This window comes from Cynocephalus volans, chromosome 18 (genome assembly GCF_027409185.1).
Source record: "Cynocephalus volans isolate mCynVol1 chromosome 18, mCynVol1.pri, whole genome shotgun sequence".
NCBI classification, from domain to species: Eukaryota; Metazoa; Chordata; class Mammalia; order Dermoptera; family Cynocephalidae; genus Cynocephalus; species Cynocephalus volans.
In genome coordinates, this window is record NC_084477.1 from 17,358,465 (window position 1) to 17,384,136 (window position 25,672).

General features: G+C 44.2%; 1 protein-coding gene and 1 non-coding gene across 5 annotated transcripts in view; one reads left to right on the forward strand and one right to left on the reverse strand.

Annotated features, from left to right (window-relative positions):
* Nucleotides 1–22: 22 nt before the first annotated feature.
* TTC13 (tetratricopeptide repeat domain 13) overlaps nucleotides 23–25,672 on the forward strand; it is a 66,911-nt gene continuing 41,261 nt past the window's right edge. For all 4 annotated transcript variants that reach the window (XM_063082713.1, XM_063082714.1, XM_063082711.1 and 1 more), the window contains exons 1-4: nucleotides 23–284; nucleotides 17,741–17,835; nucleotides 21,193–21,268; nucleotides 24,381–24,451. In XM_063082713.1, coding sequence (XP_062938783.1) covers nucleotides 23–284; nucleotides 17,741–17,835; nucleotides 21,193–21,268; nucleotides 24,381–24,451 — 504 coding nt within the window. The remainder of the gene's footprint in view (nucleotides 285–17,740; nucleotides 17,836–21,192; nucleotides 21,269–24,380; nucleotides 24,452–25,672) is intronic.
* LOC134366533 (U6 spliceosomal RNA) lies at nucleotides 5,458–5,564 on the reverse strand. Its single transcript, XR_010022331.1, has one exon. It is a non-coding gene; the product is annotated as a U6 spliceosomal RNA (small nuclear RNA).

Consider the following 25,672-nt stretch of genomic DNA (forward strand, 5'->3'; position numbering starts at 1 on the left):
CGCACATGCGCGCTGGGGGAAGATGGCACCTGCTGGCCGCGGCGGCTGCGGCTGCGGCTGCAGGGGCGGCGCTGTGTCCGCCGGGCGCGCCCTGGCGGTGCTGCTGCTGGGGGTCCTGGGGGCCGGGCCGCGGCCGGGCGCGCTGGCCACAGAGCACTTCTCGCCGCTGTCGCTGCTCAAGCAGGAGCTGCAGCATCGGCAGCCGCAGGAGGCCGCCGTGGGCGGCGGCGGCTGCAGCCCGCAGTCCGGGGACTGGGGGGACCAGTACGCGGCCGAGTGCGGCGGTGAGTGGGCGGCTCGGGCTGGGTGGGCTGCGGAGCGCCCCGGGGCGGGGGTGGGGCCCGCGCGTTCCGCAGTCCGCAGCGGCTGCTGGGGTGGGCACGTGCAGCGGGGCAGGGGTGCGGGGGACAGGGCAGGTGCAGCGGGGCAGGGGTGCGGGGGCCAGGGCAGGTGCAGCGGGGCAGGGGTGCGGGGGACAGGGCAGGTGCAGCGGGGCAGGGGTGTGGGGGACAGGGCAGGTGCAGCGGGGCAGGGGTGCGGGGGACAGGGCAGGTGCAGCGGGGCAGGGGTGCGGGGGACAGGGCAGGTGCAGCGGGGCAGGGGTGCGGGGGACAGGGCAGGTGCAGCTGGTCGGGGGTGCGGGGACGGGGCAGGTGCAGCCGGTGGGGGGGGGGGGAGCGGGCACACGGGGACCCAGCCGTGTAGGGCCTGCCCGTCAGGCCTCCTGATCTCCCAGCTCCGTGTCTGTCTTGTGTTGAGCACAGGTCCTAAAGAAGGGACCCAAAGAGCAAGCCCCTGTGACCGTGCATTGATACCTTGCTGCCGGTGGTCCGGGACTGACCTGTGATCTGTCAGGTGTCTTCCAAGGGGGTGGAGAGGGCCGTGCGGGCCTGGGGCCTGAGCTATCGGAGCTGAGCGTGTTGGAGCTCCGCAGTGTCATTCATTAAGACGGGGCTGTACTGGCCTCAGTTTCCTAAATCATGGCAGAGGCCCCTGGGGCAAAATACACGTGCACATTTTTGTTTTGCAGTTCTGTGAGTGGGTCTTTTTATTCTTCAGTCCGTTCCCCTTCCCCTGTCCTGTGTGCGTTCCTAATGGCTTTGGAAAGGGCCTGGGTCTACCAACTCACCCGGGCTGGCGGGTTCCTGTTAAGGCTTGACAGCTGGTGTTTCTTAGCATTTTGTGCCTGGGAGACAATACCTATTTTTTTAGTTGAGATGAGATGTCAAGATTAGCACAGTCTGACTTCCTTTTAACACAATCTGACTTTCTTGAAGAAGTCTCAGCCATCGAGGAGTATGTGACTTCTTCATTTTGTAGTAGGCCTTGGCAGGTGACAGCTTGGCTGGCATGGCCATCACTGCATAGTGAGAAAAGAATGGCTTTTGCCTCTGCCACTGTCTGTGACTCTGAGCAAGTAAACTTATCCTTTTCTGCAAAATTCTCCTCTGGAAATGGAAGACACCGTTCATGTAATCACAGGGTATTACGTTCCTCACCAGGGTGCTGTGAGGAGAGTGAAAAGTAGCTGACATACAGTGAGCGCTTGCTGTATGCCAGGGGCTGTTGTGAGTGCTCTAGGTCTATTATCCGAGTATGTTAGGCCACCAGAAAAACAGTAATTACCTCAGTGAATGGTGGCTCCTTTTCTCAGATGAGGAAACTGAGGCACAGTGAAATTGTCAACTTCCTGAGGTCCCACAGCTGTGAAAGGAGGATCCCAAGTAGTCAAGCTTCAGACAAAACTTTTTTGTCTTAACCTCTAAGTGGTTTTGGTGGGAGGTGACACATCTGTGGTATTTAGGAGCGTGTTGTCCATATTGGATAAATCTTCCCTTCCCTCCTATAGTCACGTGATACTCGCTGGCTAAGGGAGAGCCAGGTCCCGGGCAGAAGACAGGTATCAATTAGTATGCTGAAATTGGTTGGGAGTATTGATGTAGATGGCTCATCTCATCTTGTGGCTTACACCGGTATTTAAGAGTCCTCGCTGGAGCCACCCTGACTTGTATTATGATCCCCCCAGATAATGATAAATACAGTTTTTCATAAACTAGGCAGTTGGAGTCCCATTCCCCCATTCACTCACATACAGAAAACGTTGTCTAGTGTTCGATGCTTCAGAGGCTGCACGCTGTATCGTGAGGCTTTAAACATAATTTATTTAAATATTTCAGTTTTCTTTTTATTTCTCCCACGTAGTACTTGTTTTCTTGGTTTGGAATTTAAAATGTGCTGTTGCAAATAAGCGGCATGGGTCTTTCAGACATACTCCCCTGGACTCACTCGAACGTTCCCGTAGCTGAACGCCTCTCGTGTCTCACTCCTCATCCTGGTCACCATGGAGAAGCTGGACCCTGTGAAATCTGCTGCAGTTCCTCTCTGTCCTAGGATGTAGGGACAAGTTCAGGCTTTGCCACCAACCGTGTCACAGCCTGAGGGGTGCTGATGTTCTGCATCCAGAGCCCCACCATGGTCCACATTAGGGTCAGACAAATGCCAGGAGCCAGAACTCATCAGTTTCTTGGATCATGTCATTGTCACTTGCTTGCCCACCCAACCACAAGCCTGTCCGTATCAAGCCAGCCCCTGTACTGAGGACAGACACAGCAGCACACTGCTTTTCAGAATGCTTCCCGCAGCGCTCAGGTTCAGATGGCTGAGCTGATGCCTGCTCGGGTCTAATCGGCATGCCTTCTGATGGGTGCCGTGTGTGTTCCCATACGACAGCTGCCAGTGACTGTAGGAGGAAAGACAGCGGCTGGAGGGAGCTCACCAGTCTGAAGATAGCACATCCGCAGTGGTGGGCCCAGCCGTGCACACCGCCAGCCGAGGGAATCCAGGTCCCACAGAACAGCATAATCCTCGGTGGGCTGAGGTCCCCCTGCCCTGCCATCCACTGCAGAGGTGACAGGCATGACAGCCCCTGGTGCTAGTGTCTCAGCCTTAGTTTACCTGTTCTCTGCCCCCCTTACCTTTTTCTCCTCCAACAAATGTTTACATTTCACTTTTTAAAAAAATTTCAAAAGCGTGTATAACCACATACTTACCTTCTCTCTGGTTCTCCTGTGGAGAAAATAATCTCACTCTTCTTAAAAAAATGAATACTGTATTGTATGTATTTATAAAATAAAAGCAAATTTTTTTCTTGTTACTTTGGCTCTATTTTTAATTTGCAATTGTGGGAGGAAGTAATGAACAGAAGTTTTTTTCCCAATTTTTCCCCCCAGTTGTCCAGTTATACAGTTGTAAACACTTTTTGCATTCCTGTTTTGGATGCTGAAGAGGGTGTTGTTTTTATCCCCATTTTACCTAAGGGGAAACTGAGGCAAAGCGGAGTTAAGCAAGGGTAAACAGTAAGGAGGACGGCCAGGATTTGAACCTGACTTCATGGCCACTTGTGTATTAATATCATTTGTTACTGACATTCATGATAAAGTCCTATACCCTTAAGCTGTGTTGAAAGTTAGATTCTTAAATAACTTCTAGAATCTCGTGTTTGCCGTGTAGACAAGGATGCTTCACTGACCTGGCATTTTGGAGTGTGGGGCTAGAATGGATCTGTTCTTTCATTGAAGAGCCATCTGTGTGCCTGCTGGACGCTGCTCCAAGTTGTAGACGCTGGAGATGCAGCCCGGTTGACCGTGTTCCCCGTGAAGCTCGTGTGCTGGGGAGGGGGAAATGAGCACACGATAGGCCCAGGGGGCCCTGTCTTGAAGAATAAAGCACACAAAGACATAAAAGGTAATGTGGAGGCGCTGCGCTGAGAGGTGGCAGGGGAACGTGGCATTGGAGCCGAGACCTGGATAGGGTGAGATTTGGGGAGATCTCAGAGATATCTTAATTGGACACGCTAGTTTGTAGACCTAGCAAAGTAAGGTCTAGACAAATTGTAACTTGTCCATTGATTTCAGAACTCTGGTTGTCTGCCCTTCCTACCAAAGCTAAGCTACATCTCAGGTGTGGCAATCATCTCGTATTAAACAGATCTTTATGTGTTTTCTACAGTCTAAGATGTATGTTGAGTTCAAACACATGCAATTTTAGTAATTATTCCAAAAATACTTTCTTAAACATGTAATAATAATAACAGTGAGTTTATGTGATTTTTTTTTTACTTTCAGACTTTTTTGACTGCTGCTAAGTCTTTAGTGTTAGATGTCTAGAATTATGACACTTTTCAAATAACCACTTCCGTTCTAATTGTTGACTTTAGCACTGTCCGTGTTGAATGGCTCAATCAATTTGAATGATTAATACACAGCCTGACGTAATTTTCTTTAGTTTGCTGACATTAATAATCCCAGAACTGAGTTTGTTTTCCCACCCTGCTTTATGGAGAAAGCAGCACTTAGTAGCTGTCCAGTTTGGGAGGTGTTAACTGCCAGAAAATTATTGAAGTAGGTGTTTTGACAAAGTCAGTAAGACTTAGGTTGTCGATGCGTGTAGCATCTTCCTTAATTGAAGAATCAGTCATTTAAATACATGAAATCGCACTCAGTTGCTCACAGCACTGAAATCGTTGCTACGCCCAGAGATGGAAGAGAATCAATAGAAGGAAACTTTCATAGTGACACTGTTTCCTCTTTTGTTCTGTGAGGAACTTAAGGACCAAAGTTTGTGCCCAGTCATAGCTGCGGTAACGCTCACCGTTACTGTTCTTCATGGTCCTGTTCCCCCTTCGCCCTGATTTTCTGTGTTTGTTGTCATGTACAGTTTTGTGGAAAATCTCTGCAGGTCTTTTTTTCAGTGTAAAGTAGCTAGGGTATTTTGTGTGCAGAGCCCGGGACACAGAGTAATGAAGAGATTCATGTATTGTCATCTTGCCACTTCCTGGCCTCGGTGGCATTGCCAGGAGGACGTGTGTGTCTCTTGCTAACTGATCAGCCTCTTTCAGAAAGTCCTCTGGTTTAGAAGTGGCATTTTGTAGCCAGAGCCCCATGGAGGTGAGAGCCTGTGGTGTTTGCAAACTCATTAGCCTTTTCATATATATCTGTGGTCATTAAGAATTAACGTTGACCTTTCAAAAGGTCTGCACACTGCTAAGCATGTTTGGCTTTGGCTGAAAAGGGTTCATTTTTTTTTTTTTTTTTTTTTTTTTTTGCCACAGGGAGAGGGCAAAAGATATGTGTCCTGGGAGTTAGGACCTACGTGGAGCATGACTACAGGAAAGTGGCAGGGCTCTCGTATAAACTGTTGGTGAAGTCTCTCCAGGAGGTGGGGGGTGGCCTGGCTGCACCCCAATTCCCCATGAATTCTCGAACAGCTTTTCAAGCTTCTCCCTTTCACACTATTGTTCTAAAGAGGCCAGTTTGCTTGAGCCCATCTTATCTTGCAGGTGGGGTAAATACAAGATTTATCAAAGTAGCAGAATTTTAATACTTTTAACTTTGGGTGAATACTTCCTAACATTTTTTCTTTATCTGTTTAGTTTTTTTTTTTTTTAACTGCATTCCTAAAAATGTGGACTGCTTCATGAATTTGCGTGTCATCCTTGCACATGGGCCATGCTAATCTTCTCTGTATCATTACAATTTTAGTATATGTGCTGCCAAAGCAAGTACTGTCTAATTTTTGCTTTTTATTGAAATACAACCTATATGCAAAAGAATGCATACGGTGCAAGTGTATATAGCTCAGTGAATTTTCATAAACTGAACAACTGGTGTCACTGGAGAGAACCAGAATCAATGACTGTTTGTTTCTAAGCTTGCTAGTAAAGTCTCCCTTGATGCTAACACTGGTTTCATTTGGGAAATATTTTATCTGGCTTTATGTCTGATTCAGATGGCCTGTACTTTGCCCAGGACCTTCTCTGCATGTAAAGACCAGTCGACTTCTCTTGTGACTTTTCCCTGCCTGTGCCTGGGACACTGTGAGTGACTCCCATGTCCCCTTGTCACCAATCATTTCACGTCACTGCCTAGATGATCTTCAACATTCCCCGTAGAGTTGATGTATTTGACAGTTTGTGTGGGTTTATGAGAAAGTTTCTAATGTGTCTTCATCTAGTTTATGACCTGCGAGGCTATGTAACTCGCCCTCTGGGCAAGGCCTGGCTGGGCAGTCTGTGGTGTGGCACCTTGCGTCTGTCTGTCCTGCTCTTGGACTGGCACCATGTAACTGGCTTCTGTGCCTCTTTTTCTATCCTGTGCAGCCAACTCCTTTTCTTTCTGTTTTATACATTCTTTATATGTATTAATACTTGTAGAGGTTTTATGTAGCTTTGATCAGATTACATTCAAGCTTTGTTAAACCACCCGTCTTTTTAAAATGGCTTTTGCGGATCCCCACTTTAATGGATTAATTGTATGTTTACTTTATAATTTAGTCCTCAGTGGGCAGTCTCTGTTTTCAAGTTGTTTTACAATAACATGTACATCTCAAATACTGATGTATAAGGTCTCAGTAGCATAAATGAAGCATATAAATTCCTCAGAGAATTTTTCCTGTTATTGCATCCTAAAGGAAGTTTACCACTTGGGGCCACAGGGCACTGTAGTAGCCGGTGTCCTCAACAGTGGTTGTCCTCTGAGTGCAGAAACTGATGAGGACAAAAGGCACTACAGCTAGATGCCACTACAGCCACTTGGCCTCCAGCCTGTACCTTGCCACGCCGATTGTCTCCTCTTCTCAGGTTGCCCACACCTGGGACCAGTAAGTGTCTGGCACTTAGCTGGCACGTTCTAGCCCATCCACAGGAAGAGCCCAGGCACCCCTGTTTCCAGGTAGCGTGGCATCCCATCTGCTAGGACCAGAGCTGGGTGGCAGGTGCTGGGTGCAGCCCGGCAGCTGTTCGCTCCCTGTATGTTGGCATGCAGTGGGGTTGTGCTTCACAAGTGTTCGGTTTTTTGTGTGTAGACATGCACGTGTGACAGATACGTGCTGCTTCCAGTGCTGCCACCCCCTCCCCTGGAGGCGCTGACCCTCTTGTTACATGACTGAGAGGGACGCTGGCTGGACAGACCTCCATGCTGCCCGCCGCTGGACGGTGGACTTTGCCTGTGTCCTGCTGTAGTGGCTGCGCAGTGGCGCTGCCTCCTGGCCCAGCTCCCCCGTGCCCTGACCCTCAGTCCCTCTTGTCTTCCATCAGCATAGCTGTGGTCGTAACAGCTCCTACCTTGAGAAGACAGGACAGGACCCCACGGCCCTCCAGCCACTGCCCTGCCTTTCTGCCTTCTTTGACAGCAGAGTTCTTCGGGGGAGGTGGTCACGTGCACTGTCCCCGTTCCTCCGCGCCCTCTCGAACTTTCTGCCATCAGCTTTCGTCCTCGTGATCGCACCAGACCTGCTCTCCTGGAGGTGTGAGGTTTGGGAGGGGAGGAGAGAAGCTGGAAGATGTGTCTGTACTGAACTGCTCACTGCTAGGACCGGCTCTGGGCCACGATGACTTGGGATAAACACACCGAGTCCTCCATGGATGTGGCGAGGCCCAGCCTGTCTTCGTTCAGTGACCTTCAGCTCATTCATCTGCGTGGAGCTTGTTTCCCTGCGTACAGTGGCCGTGAGGTGCAGCATGTTCTGCCCACCTCAGAGGGGAGAGGACCCAAGAAATAATGTTTGTGAGAGCGTCTGACAGCTGCGAGGTACCGTGAAGGCCACAGTCAGCCTGCGGGAAGCAGGAGGGACAGACAGAGTCGACGGCAGCGTCAGCCTGCGCGTGTGACGCGAACATTCCACACTTGTTTCCTGTGACCTGGGCTTTGTGCCCTTCGTCCTCTCCATGGCCCTGCGGGTGTGGGCTGGTGGCTGCTCCTGCATTACAGATGAGGGAGAACCGAGGCTGAGACATGATAAAGGACTTGCCCAGAGTCAGACAGACCAGGGGGCATTTGGTCCGTGCTCCCAGCCGGTGTCCCAGGGCCTCCAGTCCAGTGAAATTTGAAGTCGGGGAAACACTGGTAAAGTTCAAACAATTGCCCGGCAAACCCAAGCAAGAAAAGAGAAGAAACAAATATTCGACTTTAGGAACGGGGAAGTAAAGTGAAATGTGCAAATCATTATAATAATTCTGTGTATGGCTTTACGGCCAAGATGGAGAACATTTCATAGAAATGGGTAGTTCTTTAAAAAAGGGTGAATTACCAAGTCAGTTCTTGTGTTGTCTCTTAAATGTCTTGTCCCCACCAGGGCCAGCTTTTTTCTTCTCATTACACGTAAGTGTCCTAAGCTTTCTTGGAGACCTTCCTACATTCCCGGCTTAATCATCCACCTTGAGTTAATGGTTATCAGATCTATGTCTGTTTATCTCCCTCTGGGACTGTTCTTACTCTCCGACCAGTTTCTTTTTTCTTTTTCTTTCTTTCTTTTTTTTTTTTTTTAACTGGCAGTATTATCTTTTTTAAAATTTAATTTAATTTTTATTTTTAAAAAATATTTTATTTTATTTTATTTTATTTATTTATTTTTTGGGGGGGTTATTTGTCTTTTTATTGTTGAGTTGTATAGGTTTTTTTTAAAAAATCATTCTAGATACAAGTTACTTATCAGATATAAAATTTGCAAAAAATCTTCTCCCATTCCGTGGCTCTTCACTTTTTTGATAATGCCCTTTGAAACACAAAGGTTTTTTAATTTTGATGAAGTCCTATTTATCTATTTTTTAATTTTGTTGCTTATGAATTAGGTATCATATGTAAGAAACCATTGCCAAAAATAACGTCATAAAGATTTAGCCTTATGTGTTCTTCTAAAAGCTTTTTAGCTTTAGCTCTTACTTTTAGGTCTTTGATCCATTTTCAGTTAATTTTTATATATGGTGTGAGGTAGGAGACCAGCTTCATTCTTCTGCGTGTGGATATCTATTTGTCCCAGCCCCATTTATTAAACACGCTTTTTTCCCGTATTGAATAGTCTTAGCACCATTGTTGGAAAAAAAAAAAAAAAAATCAATCCACCACAGATTCAGGGGATTATTTCTTGACTGTCAATTATATTCCACTGAACTCTATGCCAGTGCCACACTGTCTTAGTTATGGTAGCTTAGTCATAACTTTTGTGGTGTTTTTTTTTAATTGAATCATAATTGAATATACATATTTTTGGGATTCGATGTTGACATATGTTGATCAAATCAATATTACTAGTATGTATATTGTTACAAATTGTCCTTACTCTTTATGCCCCTTGTCCAATCTCTCCCCTCCCCCTCTCCCTCCCCGCTCCCACCACTGATAACCCTAGATTTCTTCTCTCCCTCTGAAAGAGTAATGGTTACTCTGTTGATTTGTTGCCTAGATGATCTGTCCAATGCTGAGAGGTGTGTTCAGGTCCCCCAATATTATCATAGGGCAGATGCTTCTTCTGTCACTTTGGAATGGACTTTGTGGAGAGAGACATCTTATTCTTTTCTTTGGTCTCTGCTGGCGACTCTCCTTGTGTCAAGGCACTTGAGTGGCTGGCAGACCATCTGCTTGGTGGCTGTGGCATCTAGCCACTTTTGCGGCAGCCATGGTTACTGTGATGGCTGTGGTGGGCCACCCACACAGAGATGACATTTTTGGTGTGCTCCTTGGTGCTGGTGGTGTGCCTGGCTGTGGGAGGGGTCCAGTCCTCAGCTCCATGCCCCAGGCCCCTGGGCAGGGCCTCAAGGCACTTGTAACTTTTGAAATCAGGAAATGTGGGCCCTCTGAAGTTTTTTTTTTTTTGTCAAGATTGCTTAGTAATTCATTTTAAACTCAAAACATTTTTAAATCTCCTATATGCCAGGAAACATGTGAAGGAAACAAAACAGGATTGGTCAGTCAGGAAGAAGATGCACTTAAAGAAGAATTAACAAGTTGTTTTTTTTTTTTTTTTTAAAGATGACCGGTAAGGGAATCTCAATCTCTGACTTGGTGTTGTCAGCACCATGCTCTCCCAAGTGAGCTAACTGGCCATCCCTATATAGGGACCCGAACCTGTGGCCTTGGTGTTATCAGCACCACACTCTCCCAAGTGAGCCATGGGCCAGCCCTAGAATTAACAACATTTTTTTTAACTTTTATTTTGTCGATATACATTGTGGTTGATTATTGTTGCCCCTTACCAAAACCTCCCTCCCTCCTCCCTCTCCTCCCTCCCCCACAACAATGTCCTTTCTGTTTGCTTGTTGTATCAACTTCAAGTAATTGTGGTTGATATCTTCTTCCCCCCCGTTTTTTTTGTGTGTGTGTGTGTGTGTGTGTGTGTGTGTGTGTGAATTTATATATTAATTTTTAGCTCCCACCAATAACTGAGAACATGTGGTATTTCTCTTTCTGTGCCTGACTCGTTTCACTTAATATAATTCTCTCAAGGTCCATCCATGTTGTTGCAAATGGCAGTATTTCATTCGTTTTTATAGCTGAGTAGTATTCCATTGTGTAGATGTACCACATTTTCCGTATCCACTCATCTGATGATGGACATTTGGGCTGGTTCCAACTCTTGGCTATTGTAAAGAGTGCTGCGATGAACATGGGGGAACAGGTATACCTTCGACTTGATGATTTCCATTCCTCTGGGTATATTCCCAGCAGTGGGATAGCTGGGTCGTATGGTAGATCTATCTGCAATTGTTTGAGGAACCTCCATACCATTTTCCATAGAGGCTGCACCATTTTGCAGTCCCACCAACAATGTGTGAGAGTTCCTTTTTCTCCGCAACCTCGCCAGCATTAGTTGTTCACAGTCTTTTGGATTTTAGCTATCCTAACTGGGGTTAGATGGTATCTCAGTGTAGTTTTGATTTGCATTTCCCGGATGCTGAGTGATGTTGAGCATTTTTTCATATGTCTGTTGGCCATTTGTATATCTTCCTTAGAGAAATGCCTATTTAGCTCTTTTGCCCATTTTTTAATTGGGTTGCTTGTTTTTTTCTTGTAAAGTTGTTTGAGTTCCTTATATATTCTGGATATTAATCCTTTGTCAGATGTATATTTTGCAACTATTTTCTCCCACTCTGTTGGTTGTCTTTTAACTCTGTTAATTGTTTCTTTTGCTGTGCAGAAGCTTTTTAGTTTGATATAATCCCATTTGTTTATTTTTCCTTTGGTTGCCCGTGCTTTTGGGGTCGTATTCATGAAGTCTGTGTCCAGTCCTATTTCCTGAAGTGTTTCTCCTATGTTTTCTTTAAGAAGTTTTATTGTTTCAGGGTGTATATTTAATTCTTTAATCCATTTTGAGTTGATTTTAGTATATGGTGAGAAGTACAGGTCTAGTTTCAATCTCCTGAGTGTGGATGTCCAGTTATCCCAGCACCATTTGCTGAAGAGGCCAGTTTCTGTCGATGGCACCTTCTTTCCTAGCCGCATGGGCTTGTGCCTTCTCCCTGTCTCCATGCGTCGTGTGTCCTTGCCACTTTGTAATCTCTTCAGATGCTGACCCTCCTGTCCCACCCTACGGCCTCTACCTTTGTTCAGACTTTCCCGTATCTTAAGTGCCCCGGCTGCCCTGTCCCCTGGTCCCTGCCATCCCCTGACACGGCAGTTAGTGCTGTTTCTGCTCACTCCTCCCCTGGCCTCTTAGTGCTGCAGAAGGAAGGGAGCAAGTGAGCTAGACACTGCATTTGAGACGCGAGAAGAGGTAATCCAGGCACTGGAGGGACTGAATGGAGCAGATCCCAGGTAGAGCAGCCATGGGACCGACAAATGGACCCCGAGGCAGTTCTTTAAAAGAGTAAATGAGGAGTTCTGGAGATCCTTCTAGCGGCAGCATGAATGTACTGAACACTACTGAACTCTACACCTGAACATGGCTGAGATGGTAAATGTTATGTATGCTTTTCACCACAATTAAAAAAAAATACACACACGAGAAGAAATTCTTAAGCTTAAAAAAAAAAAAGAATAAAATAGATAAACCTGGTAAAGCTAATGAGTTCAGAGGAGAGAGATGCGGTGTTCATTGTGAAGGAGGGACAGGGGCACAGGAGCAATGGCTGTCAGCACTGAGACAACCGTGCAGAAATCCCTGCTGATAGTTAAAATCCAAAGCAACCAAGAAATGTTCAGAGGTGATACAGGAGAAAGGTAAGATTCTGTGATTGTGTGGAGACCACTGCTGCAGTCATCAGCGTCAATTTTCTGTGTAAACCTGAGCAAGGAGGAAAACCTACGTTTTTCCTACCCAAGGGAATCTGTACTATTTAAATACAGCTGATTGGACTGTAATTATTTATTATATTAAGTAGTTATCTAGTAGAATTATTTATGATACTAAAATAATTGAGGCCATCGTGAGTTAAATATTTTTAGGCTGAAGAAAAGTTTAACCTCCTGCTCCAAATAACTGTAGTTACAACTCTAACAATTGCTTTTCTATCACAGATCTTACCAAACTAGCAAAAAACACTGATGCCAATATCTGATACAGTCGGGACAAAACAGAAAGCTACAAGCCTAGCATCAAAAATGCTGAGCAAAATATTAGTCAACCGAAGCCAGAAAGCAATGAAAAGAATAATCTTTCTCTATCCATTAGAGTCTGTTCTAGAATTAAAAATGCTTTAACTTTTTTCTTTGTTTTTATAGCAGTTTTAGTTTTAGTTTTAAAGAGAAATTGGGCAGGAATTATAAATAGTTCCCATACCCTTCCCCCAACCACATATACGGTTTCTCCTATTATTGACATGTTACGTTAGTGTGGTTCATTTGTTACAATTATGGATCAATATTGATATGATTATTAATTTTATATTAGGGTTCCCCTTTTGTGTTGTACAGTTCTGTGGGTTTTCCCAAATGCATAATGTTGTGTGTTCACCACTACAGTATCATACAGAACAGGTTTGCTACCCCCCAAATCCTCTGTGTTCCACCTGCTCCTCCTGCTTTTCTCCCTCCCTCTGTTAAAAAAATTAGTTAATGACCGTAATAGGTCCAAGGAGAAAAATCATATAATCATAAAGAAATCTCAAAAGGTACTTGATAAAGTTCAGCACGTTTTCCTGATTTAAAGTTTCTGGTGAAATAAAGAGTAGGAGAAATACTTTCTTTACATGATAAAATACATCTGTCTCAACCCATAGTCAACACAGAGCAGCTTTCCACTGGAAAGGTTGATAAATGTTAAACGAAAAGGTTTTGTTAAGGAAAGAAGTTAAGGAAATTCTGGGTTATTAAGTGGAGTGTTAAGGTCAGGGATAGTGGGGTGCCTGTCAACACTAGTACTGAGCACTGTTCATCAATACAATAAATGAGCGTACATGTTAAAAAGACCTTGATAAAGTCACATGTAGATGATAGTTATCGATGGAATAAATGGAGACGTTACTCGAGCTCCTAAGAGTTCAGTGATGTGGGCAGATAAAATACTTAGCTCTGGCCACTTGGAAGAGTCACGACAGGCTGGTGTCTCTGCCTGGACCTCTCTCCCGGGGCTGTAACCCTCTCCCATCCCCCGGGAACCTTCCCCAGGGCATCCCTTTGTCCCCTCCAGACCTTCCTCAGTCATTCGCGGGGCACAGACCCCAGAACCAGACTGCCTGGGTTCAAGTCCCACCCCTCTGCCTTGCTAGTGCATGCCTTGGGCAGATCACTGCAAGCACTTCTGTCTCGTTTTCCTCATCGTTAAAATGGGGATTAGAAGGTGCCTGTATGTGCTAACTGCTTAAATATCGCCGGCCATCCATATCTAAGGGCTGCACCTGCAGATTCAACCAGCCACGGGTGGAAAATATTCAGGGGGAGAACGTGAACGGTCGTGCCTGTACTGAACATGCACAGACTTTTTTCTTGATCATCATTTCCTGAGCAATACAGTAGAACAGCTATTTACATGACATTTACATTGTATTAGGTATTGTAAGTGATCTAGAGATGATTTAAAGTACACGGGAGGATGTGTGCAGGTTGTATGCGAATTCTACACCATTTCATATCAAGGACTTGAGTATCCGTGGATTTTAGTACCTGGACAACGAGGGCAACTGTCTTAGTGATGTGTTACTTACCTGCTCAGGAAACCGTCCCTGACCCGGCCACTCTTGCAATTATGCTCTCATGTACTCTCACGCTGTTGTTAGTTTGCATTGCTTGGTGCGACCCCGATTGCTCTCAGTTTCCCCCACTGAACTGTCATCTCTGTATACAGGACAAGGGACCTTTCTGGTTTTGCTGACCATTGAGGCTAACACAGTGACTGGAACATAGTAAATGCTCAACAAATATGTGTTGAATCGATTGTCAACCAGTGTTTTAAAAAATCACAACAAACGTGTAAATCCTACATAAAAATTATAAAATTTCACAAAGGTTAATGAAAGGATACATAGATCAAATTTTGTAAAGAAGTATTCCTCCCCTCATTAATCTACACTTTTCATGCAACTGTAATAAAAATCATAGAGGGATTTTTTTTTTGTTTGGTTTTGGAACCTTAACAAAATGAAGTTTATCTGGAGAAAGAATGTTTATAGCAGTAGGCAAGAAATTTGTGGGAAAAAATTGATAGCTTTTCTCTACATTAAATGCATTCATTTCTTGTGAGGGTATGTAATTGAAACAATGTGATATGAAGTCAAAGAGATCATTTTAAGAGATTAGAAAGTCTGGAAACAAAAAAGCATGTTCATTGTAGGAGATTAGAATTTTATTTGAAATATTAAATTAAAAATGATGTAACTTTAAATAATGTAGAAGAAAATTTAATCATATGGAAAAATGTTTATGTTGTTATGTTAAAGGGTCAGTTACAAAGCATGTATCTCATTCGGTTCTTACAACCCAATGATAAGAGGAGCCAACATTTTTTGAGCTCCTTTTGTGTACTAGAAATTGTACCATTTGCTTTACATATATGAGTATTTCCTTATTTAAATCTCTTCAACCACCCCTGAGAAGTAGCTACTATTATTGACCCTGTTTTGCAAATGAACCTGAAAATTCAGTGGCCAAGAGCTAGTAAGTAGAGGCAGACACTAATAATTCAAAGCGAGGTCTTCTCATTTCAGAATTATCACTGTTAGTTACATATGCCAGAAATTTCACAGTGGTTCTTGGTGAATGGTGCTGTTCTAAATCACTTTTATTAATGTTTTGTGAATTTCTATATTTTCCATGTTTTCTACAGTGAACATGGATTATTACTGTAATTGAAAAAAAAAAAGTCCATGTAGTGATTGGACAGTTATGTATCAGAACTATCGTAGAAGTTGGATTTAAATAATCTTACAGATTTCTTTTTTAAAAAATAAATCTAGAAACATGCTAGTGACTATAATGTTTTATCAAGGTGGCATTCAAATGGATAATTAATTAAATTAGTGGTACAGGGATGACCGGCTACCCATTTGGAATATAGATGATTAGAAATTCTTCTCAATATCTTATGCCAGAATAGATTCAGATTACTTAAAAATGAGCAAAGGAGGGCCGGCCCTGTGGCTCACTTGGGAGAGTACGGCGCTGGTAGTGCTGAGGCCGCAGGTTCGGATCCTATATAGGGATGGCCAGTGTGCTCACTGGCTGAGCGTGGTGCGGACCACACCGTGCCGAGGGTTGTGATCCCTTTACCGGTCAGGGAAAAAAAAAAAATGAGCAAAGGACATAAGTGACTTTCAAAAGAAAAGATACAGATGGCCAATAAGCCAGAAGTTTAACTTTCCTAGTTTTGTTTCCAGATTGGAGAATAAAAAGAACGTCAGTGACCCAAGTGGAGGGAAAGTAGACTTTCTGGAACAAACTGCTGGTGGGAATGAAATTGTTCCTACGCACTGGGAAGGAAATGGGACAGCATATTTGGAAAGACTTAAAATTGTGAACGCCTTTTGACTCAACAATTGTATTTGTTGGAATTTATCCCAGTTGGATAAACTTGCAAAAACGTAGATCAAGGATACTCATTGAAATACTGTTTATATTAAGGAAAAAAGTAGGTGCATCGTATGGATTCAGTGATGGAGTATGGTTAAATTCCATACTATGGAGTGCTGTGCAGATACTTAAAGTTATGTAGATGTGTGTTTATTGAAGCAGAGATGGACTCCACCAAGGAGAGAGGTCATTAGAATAGAAAGAATGAGGCAGTGTTTGTGTACGCAGTGCTTTGCGTGATGCCTGGCATGTGGTAAGTCTTCACATGTTAGCTTAAAATAGGGATGACAAACAGGTTGTAGATTAGTGTATTTCCAAAATATCCTTCATCGAGTCATTGTCCTCAAACCACCCACCACAAATCATGACTAAAGCCTTTCTCTGGGGTTTAGGTGAGACTTTCTCCAGCCCCCTGCTCATCTCCGACCCTCACGCTTCTTTTCCCACATGGGCTCCCTGCTCTGGCTGGCTGTCTAACCACCCGGCTGCACTTTCTTGCCTTTGTACCTTTGCGTAGCCCACTCGTTCTGCCTGGAACATCCTTTCTGAACCTCAGTGTGAATCATCCATCCTTGTAAACCCTGTATCCTCTTTCCTATGGTTGAAACGTCCCACATGAGAAGTGAGCCACACTGTAAGTTCCCTGAGGACACGGGTTGATTTTGATACCACTTTATATTCCGTTCTCTCCCTCAGATGGTTCCGTGAACACAGTTGATGCTCTTTAATGACTCCTGAGTGAGAACGCTTCTTTTTATGAAATAATTTAACGAGGTGATATTCGCATAACGGAAAATTAACCGTTTTAAAGTGAGCAATTCAGTGACATTTAGTGGCTTCACAATGTTGTGCAGCTACCGCAAAACATTTCCATCACGTCGAAGTCAACCCCCTTATCCACGGAGCAGCTCCCCCATTCCCCGCTTCCCCTGCCCCCGGCGACCACCCATCTGCCTTCTGTCTCTATGGATTTACTTGTTCGGGACATTTTATATAAGTGGAGTCAGATAATATGTGACCTTTCGTGTCTGACTTCTTTACGTAGAGTAATGTTTTGGAGTAGGATCTTCTGCGTTGTAACACGTGTCAGTACTTCATTCTTTGTATGGCTGGATGACATGTCACGTGTGCACATACTGTGACTTGTTGGTGCATTCTTCTGCTGATGGACGTGTGTGCTGTTTCCGCCTCTCGGCTGTTGTGAGTGGTGCTGCTGTGGACGTGTGTACGGTACTTGTTTTAGTCCCAGTGTTCCGTCTTTTTGGACGTGTACACAGGAGTAGAATTGCTGCGTCACGTGGTAATTCTGTTTAGCTTTTTGAGGAACTGCCCACCTTTTTATCACACGGCTGCCCTGTTTTATGTCCCCACCAGCTGTGCGCAGGGGTTCCAGTTTCTCCGTGTCCTCACCAACACTTGCTATTTCTGTTTTCTTGACTATAGTCGTCCTACTAGGTGGGAAGAGGCAGCTCGTTATGGTTAGATTTGCATTTACTTGGCTCTGTTCTCCCTTTTGTGATTTTTTTTTAAACCTATGGTAAATGCTGCTGGATAGGAGATGTCTGACTGTAAGGTCTTAACAATTACATTGCTTCTGTGCGTGTAATGAGATGAGCATTGATACTTCTGTGTGTGTAGTGAGACGAGCGTTGAACTATTGTTTCTGCCCCGTTGCCTTTACGTGAGTTACAAACTGTCTAAGCCTCATTTTACCATCTGGGAAGCTAACTGGCTTTACCCCTTTCCAGAGCAAATGGCTGTGGGGACCCTTGTTGATGGACGTGTGAGATACTTGCACACCGTACAGCATCTGCAGTGGTAAAGGTGGAGGGGAGGATGCCTCTTCTGGTGTTTTTTACACTTGTCCTTGTTTTGGTTTTGTGGATTCTTACCCTACAGTTCACAGTTGAGCACCTGAGAGCATAGACTTAAGAGGAGGACAGTAACGTCAAATGCTTGCTTTTCAGAGTCATCCTTTCTGAGCTTCCACGATTCAGACTGCGAACCCAGAGGGTCACCGCCCTGCGACTCCCTGCTCTCCCTCAACACTGAAAAGATTCTGGTAGGCATCTTCTCTCCACGCTTTCTGTTCTTGTGACCTGAAGTACGGTGATGCTCGTTCCCAAAGGTAGAGGTCACCTTTGTTTCTCAACTAGGAGTCTATGTGCATAAGATAAAGATGGGTCATCTGGTATTCGGTCACATTAAATTTTTGTGACTTACGAGTCAGATGGTTCATCATTCTGGAGCGAGGACTTTCAATAAGTTCCAAGGAATAAGAGGAGATCATGGCTCACCCTTATGAGGTATAGCATAATCTTGTTTTTCAGCCTTTGCCCGTGTGGGTGTCTTTTATAGCTGTATTTTTGTATCAGTACCAACTAAACTGTGCAGGGGACCTCTCCACCTCAGGGATGAGCACCTGGGCTAGGTAACACCTGTGTCTGCCTGTCCGTGTTAGCACGTGTCTGCCCAGCTGCGTCCAGGTGGAAAGGTCATCTCTGTTCACATTTAACCCTGTGAAGCTGACTGTTCTTTCAGTGCCCAAGTTTAACATTTTTTCTCCAGGCCCTTTCCTTGGACATTCCCGTAGGAATCGTTTGTGTCTTTTGTTTAAAATTTCCTTCAGGATTCTATTTCTTTTCCAAAAGAGCTTTGCCTTTTCATGTTTTTCAGAACTGCTGAAGATGGATAGGTAGGAACTGCAAACTAGAGAAGGGTCAGCTGCTTTTACCGGACTCGCTGCTCAGCAGTCAACCTGATATAGGGAAAAGCCTGTGAATTATACTTGTCCAGAACCAGAATGGGCTATGTCGTAAGATAGTGAGTTGGCTGTCAATGTGTAGAAACTGGATAATCCCACCTTACACAGGCGGTTGGACTCTTGGAATTAAGAGGGTCCTTCTTAATGGTAGTAACGCATGCATTTCCTACTAGCTGCATTTCCGATTTAAGATGGCACTAACTAGTAATCTGTGGGAGAAACTCATCAGTCTTGGCCTTTCATTTTTCCTAAATTGAAAATTTGGGATTTAGACTATTTGTTTACTCATTCATTCTCCAGATATTTATTGTGCACCTGTTACATGCCACCGTTGTGCTAGATTGGTACTGGGAATAGAGCAGTGAGCCAGACAGCCCCCATCCCTGCTCCGTGACTCCTTCAGTCACCAACCAGGTAATTATGCAGATACACTTAGACGTGCAGTTGTGCACATCACACGGAGGAAAAGCAAAGGGTCAACAATAATCCCCCCTAAGTTGGGCAGCATTCAGGAAGCGAAACATAAGCAGGGGTGAGAAGGCTGGGTTGGAATCAGTCTGCTCGTTATGTCGGGCTGTGTGTTTACACTTGCTTCTGGAAGCTTCTCACCTCTGTCCGCAGAAGATAACTACAGGTGCAGCGTTAGAAATGGAAGCCATTCCTTTTGATCAAGGATTTAATTTGCCTGTACTTTATGCTTTCTCTCTACTTCCTAATGTAACAAAAGCAATTTAAAATCAGATGCACTCTTTAGTGTGCTCTTGGTGTTGCCTGACAAATGATTTCTCCTTTTCCTGGGATTCCACTTCTCCGAATCTTTTTGCACAAAGGCTTGGCCAATGGTAGACTTCCATCAAAAACTAGATGAGATGAGAAGCCTTTTTAAGTCGTAAGAGCAATATTTGTAGACTCTTGTTCTTGTCTCTAAGCAATTTATTTTTTCCAGTGTTGTTGAGGTTTAACTGACAAATTAAAAAAGCACATATAAAGGTGTTCAGTGATCACACTGAATGTGATGTGCACATGCACTGTGAGGTGATTACCTTAATCAGGCTACCTAAGCGATGTATTAAGCGGAACAATCTTTTGCATCTGTGTGCTTGTCTGTAACCATCTGACAATGGGGAGGGACTCTGCTCCGGTCACACCCAGACGTACATCGGCAGTGACACCCACATGTGTCGTTACATCTGCTGCGTCTTGGAGAAGCCTCCCGAGGTTCCCATGTGTGGATGCTCCCAGCTACACGACAGAGCAAGAAACAACTGATAAGAGTTTCTCTCTAGTCACTGAGGTTTTACTGAAGAGAGAAAGGGTGGACATTCCAGGGTACTGGGATTTCCTGATGTTTCATTTCATCCAGACTCCTGGGTGGAATGACGTGAGAATCGTGGACTTGCTGAGATGGGCCGCCCCGCTGGCCCACCTCTTTTCACTTGTGGTTTTAAGCAGTGACTTGTGTTTTAATACCAACTCACTTATTTTGACCTGTTTTATAGGCAAGCCAAATACTACTCTGTGTCTGAACAGTAGACTAGGTTTTGAGTGCAGAGGAGTATAAGTGATCCTATTATTTGGGTCAGTGAAGTGCCAAGATCACAGCCATGGCTATCGAATAGCAATCCTTAGCGAAATATCACGTACATCAGTCACAGGAGTGTTCCATTTATAAGTGTCACCTACCACATACGCCAATGGGCATCCGTACTATGAACTAAGAAAAGAGGAATCCCAATAACTGGGTTCTGATCCCATGGATTTGTTCAAAGTGACAGATTTAGTCTCTTACTGTCTTAGCGTTTCCTGTATATGTGTACGTGAGTTTTAGTCATATCTTAGTGAATTTGGTAAAAAGTTATAATTTTAATGTGCACCCTGTCGGATAAGTTCATCACCTCTTATTGGTACCAGTCAAATCTTTTGGTGAAGTGGCAGATGTTTATATTATCAGACCTGATTTATCTCCAGAACACGATGGGGCCATCATTTTGCATGGTGGAAAAATACTCCATGTAATACCATTCCAATAACCAAGCTAAATGATTTACTTTGTTTTTCCCTAGTTTCTGCTTCTGTCCTAGCGCCCCTGCTCCAGGTGCACGTGTGTGTACCTGCATGATTCTTCAGGGTGCGTCTCCTACACTAAGCAGGAAGGTTATATCCCCCACTTGCTGTGATCACTTAATACAGTGTCTTGTTTCTTGGTCAGATTTTGTTGGTCCTTTTATGTCATTCTCTCTGTACATCCTATCGCTGTTATTTCTAAAATATTTTTTAGGGTTTGCAAAGCAATATTCTGTTATCAAGCCACATTGGAGGACTGATGACTGGAATGTGATCTTTGCAACATCGCTGAGATCATTGAATAGTCTGAAAATGTGGAGGGAGCGTCGAAGCAGCGGAGGAGATTAATCCTTGTGGAGGCAGAGACGCTTTTTCTTGGAAACAGAGCGACCAGAGATAAAGGGAGGAAGCACGTCAGTTACACCACAAACCGTTCTGACATACATAATTGACAGGACTTAAAGCAAATATCTTCTTGCTTCCAATTAAATCAAATGTAGCTTTAATTTTTTAAAATACAGGGTTTTTTTATGCAAGTTTTCCTTCATCTGTGATAAGCTAAAATGTATGTTTGGTTCTTTCTTTTTTCAGAGCCAGGCCAAGTCTATTGCAGAACAAAGGAGATTCCCGTTTGCTACAGACAATGACAGCACAAATGAGGAACTAGGTAAGACGTGCACCTGGAATGTTGCTGTAGTATTTGCCGGGGATTCGTGATCTGATGTGGAGCAGGAAGCCAGATGGTGAGATAGAGAGGACCCAGAGACTGGCTCTGCGGTCAGAGCTGTCTGATCCAGCCCTGCTGGGGGTCCGCGTGTCATGTGTTTGAATGGAATGATTGCTAAGGACAGTTCCAGCTCCGTGTTTCTGTGGAAATTAATAATTACGTTAATGAGTTCTCATGAGCAGTTACCATTCATTAAAAGGTTGAGTGCTGTCATCGCACGTGGAAAGCAGAGAAGAGAAAGCAGAAGAGAATGTCAAAACATCTGCTTTAATCTGTGTAATGAAACAGCGACGTTGACATTTGTTTTACTCAGGAGGCCAGTCAGTTATTAGTGGGTCTAAGAATGTGGGTGTAGAAAGATCGAATTTGTGGAAAGCGGCAAATGAGCCCAGTAGTTTGGTATGTGCGTGATGTGTTTTAGAATGGGCTGGCTTTGCGGGTGTTGGGTGTAGGGCATGCCCTTGTGGTGCCTGGTGAGCTGGCACTTGAGGGAGCAGGAACGTATCGAGTGCAGGGCAGAGTTGGGGCCCTGTTGCGCCCGTTGCTGCGGGGCCAGCACCAGAGCGCCTGCAGGAGTTTTTTTCTGTCTAGTTAGCCCGTGATGATTCTGTCTTTACCGATTAAACGCTGCTTGTATCAGCTCCTTTCCTCTGTTAGTGCAGATAACCAGGAGCTGACTGTTTTTGAAAATGCCAATCACTTATCAGTGATATTAATCCTGAAGGCATCAGATTTGGTCTTTTCTGAAGTCCTTGGATTCTGTTCACTTATTAAATCATGAGTTAAAGGCCTGCTATGTGCCAGACCTGTCCTGTTCTCCAAGGATAATCCCAGTAGACCCTGGGGTGGTGTAGGCCCTGAGCTGGTCTAGAGTCTTTTGTACCACAGTATTTTTTCTTGGACAGATGACTTCCATCAACATGTACATGGCCAGGAGCTGTGGATTTGCTGGTCAATAGAGATTTCTGTGAGAATTCCAGCTATACCAGTTTTTCCTTTTTTTTTTTTTGGACTCTCACAACAAAACTTAGATCCTAATATTTATATTTGTGCAAGATTTGGGTTAGGGTATTTTTTTTTTTTAATGGATACTTTTGGGTTTTTCCAACAAAGTGTTTACTTTTGGATGGAAAGATTCGAGAACTGCATTTGATTTTATTCGATGGGATTCAGCAGCCTCACCGTGGACCACAATTTGAATATATATGTTCCTAAAGTACAAAATTTATCCCTAAAATTGCATTTGTTTTTATGGCTAATTTATTCATCTGTTCATTCGGCAGATAGTTACTGATTGTGGGAAGACAGATGGGAAATACTAAAAGTTTAGGTTGGAAAGGAATTGTTCAGAAAATTTTCTACAGGCTTGTTACGCACGACCCAGGGAGTTACGAGAAGCGGCCGAGGACCCCGTGGTCATGCCCCGGGAGTGGCAGAGCCAGAATGGGAGCCTGGAGCATGGCATTCCACTATTGTCATCTTCCTGTATTCAAAACAGTGCAAGTGTGTGTCTCAGTCCCTGTTCATCTGACCGGCTTGCAGTCCAGCCCAGCGCCCCGAGGTTCGCTACAGCCGGATCTGCTTTAGTACAGCAGGTTGGCTGGAGGGTGGGCTCCGGAGCCGGGCAGCCTGGTTCCCGTGTCTTGCTCCCTGCTTGTTGTCTTCGGATGATGGATTTAAACTGCTTCATGCTTCGTTTCTTTGTCTGCAGAAGGGTTAGTAATTGTAACTACCTCATTGCCGTTAAGGAGTAAATGAGCTAATACCTGGGAAGGTTTAGGACTGTGCCTGGCACCTGTTAAGAGTGCTGCGCATGTAACCGCTGCTGTTACCGTTGTCACCTTTACTGTAGTACCATTGCAGCCTCCATCTCTCCCCCACCCCCACCCCCAGCGTGTCTCTGGTTACCTGGAGGTTATCTTGTCTGAACAGGAAACCAGAGTAAAAACAGCCCTCCTTTTGTTTCCAAGAATGCTCCCCAAAGCTCTTGTATTGTTATGATGCTCTGTTTTTTCAGACTTTATTTTTCTCAGGTTATTTAAACAAATATTCTAAATCTTTTTCTGCATCTAATGTTTCCACTGCTTTTAACGGTCAGGAAGTATAAGCTCTGAATGACACTAAATGTCGAAGTTGCCCATCTTCTTGAACACCTGTTAGGTCCTAGAATTAGAGGGTATTCCAGTAAAGCTTTTTTTGGTAAAGAAATTTGATCAAAATAGTCATCATGTTAAGTGAGGAATAAAATGCTTTTCGGGGATTTTGGGGGGTTAAGGGGTTAGGGCAAATACTGTAGTTGGAAATGTAATCTAGAATACTCACATGTCGTTTTTTTGAATGGGTGAGAGAGTTTAGTCAGAATATTGTCCTGTTTTAAGAGATGGTCCTGGCTCTTAATTTCACAACACTATTTTCCTAAACAGTTTGGCCAAACACTATTCATCTTCAGTGTATATTTTGAGCAGTGTTTTGGCTATATTTGGGATAGAAGAAGTAGGAAAAAGGCTCCTTCTGTTGCAGGGGTGTGAATTACCCACAGTTAAGCATCACAGTAGTGTGTTTTGTCTGAGCCCCGGTTTTCATTCTTACCAGGTAGTTGGCGGCACATTCAGCACTCCCAGGAGTGGAGACTTTTGATGCTCTGTGGGTATTTCTCAGGACGCTCACGGTGAAACCACGTTGCCGTGTTACGTGACTATCATTCTAGCGATACCATTGCTAGCTCTTTTGCTACTTAGATAGGAAACATCACAAAGGTTCTTTGGGATTTGAAAGTGAGTGATGGGCTTGGAAATAGGTAAGTACTTCTTGTAGGCAGATGTTTAATAGATGGCTTCAGAAGTTTAAATCCAGATGGAGCTGGCAGGCCGATTAGCAAGTGCTGACTGGTGAAAGTGGAAGAATTCAGTGACATCTTATGACCGCCTCGGTTTTCTTCAACTGCTTCCAGTCCTTGGAGCTGCCTTTTGAGATTTAGCAAGGAATTCAGTCACTGATTCTAGTCTGTGCTCCTTCGGTCTTTCCTTTAATATTTTTGTATTTTGTCTCATAGCTATCGCTTATGTGTTGATTGGCAGTGGCCTCTACGACGAAGCAATAAGGCACTTTTCGACGATGCTGCAGGTAATTTTTCTTCTCAATTATGTAATTTCAAGTTTGTAGTCGTGACAATACGAACTCACGCGTGGCTGATGTGCTGCAGTGGCACGTCTGTTTTAAGCTCATGCAAGAAAGTACAGAGAATCAGCGTGGACGGAGCACTTTCTTGGTGCTGGGTCTCGTGACCTGCTTCCATTTCGTCTTTGGGGTATTGCTTTATTGTAAACGAGGAAAAGGAACTCTAATGAGGTTAAGCTCGTGGTCTCCCAGCCACCAGGCAACCGAGATGGGGTTCAAATGCACGTTTAAAAAAGACATCAGCTTCGGCTCAACTTTCCTCTCTACCACACTGTCTCCCTGAGACGTGGACCCTGCAAAGTCTTGAAATTCCAGCTCCGTTTTCCACAGGAGTTGGTCTGCATGTTTAACTTAATTTTCACCCACAGATTCATTTCTTACCTTAGAGTATAATTACTAGACTCGTCGATGGAAGCACTGGGCCTTTATTGACCAGTGGCTGTGACAAAGTCTAATTAAGGCACGTAAATATATGTGTACAAGAGTTGTGAGGGACCCGCAGCAGCCCAGGGTCCCTGGCCTTATGTCTCGTGTCGTTATTCAGCTGGTTTCACTGTAGGTTCTTGACCATTTATCAATTGTTGACATGTCTGTCCAGTAAAGTACAGTGAAGAAGACATGGAGTTTTGAGTTAAAGATACTCAGTTTCTCATTTACTCTGCTGCCTGCTACTAGGTTATTTAACATCCTGGGTTATGGGGATAATAACCACCCCCACAAAAATTCTTTTTTGGTTTAAATGAATATCCTATAAATACTTAGTACCCAGCACCTGGCATGTAGTAAGTGCTCAGTAAATTTTAGCTACTCCAAGTACCATTCTGGTATATTCTTCTGTGTTAGTCATAGTAAAAGCCAACAGATATCTTACAATCTAGCAGGTCGACTTAATTTTAAAATATTAATTTTGAAATTTTAGCTCTGCGTTTGTGTTCCCTTTTAAAAGATAAAATTAATTCTGTTGATAATTCTGTGTTCTTAAAAAACTGACCAGATATTTTTAGTTATTACTTTGAAGTCCTCAGATTTAATCAGCTGTGTGTTTGGTTGGTTATACAGAAAAATATTCTTCAGTGGAATTCGAAGTACACAGGGTAGATTATAATTAGTTTTTTTAAATTACCTTTCTATTTAGTGTTGCAATGTTATAAAAGGTAAGCAAGCACT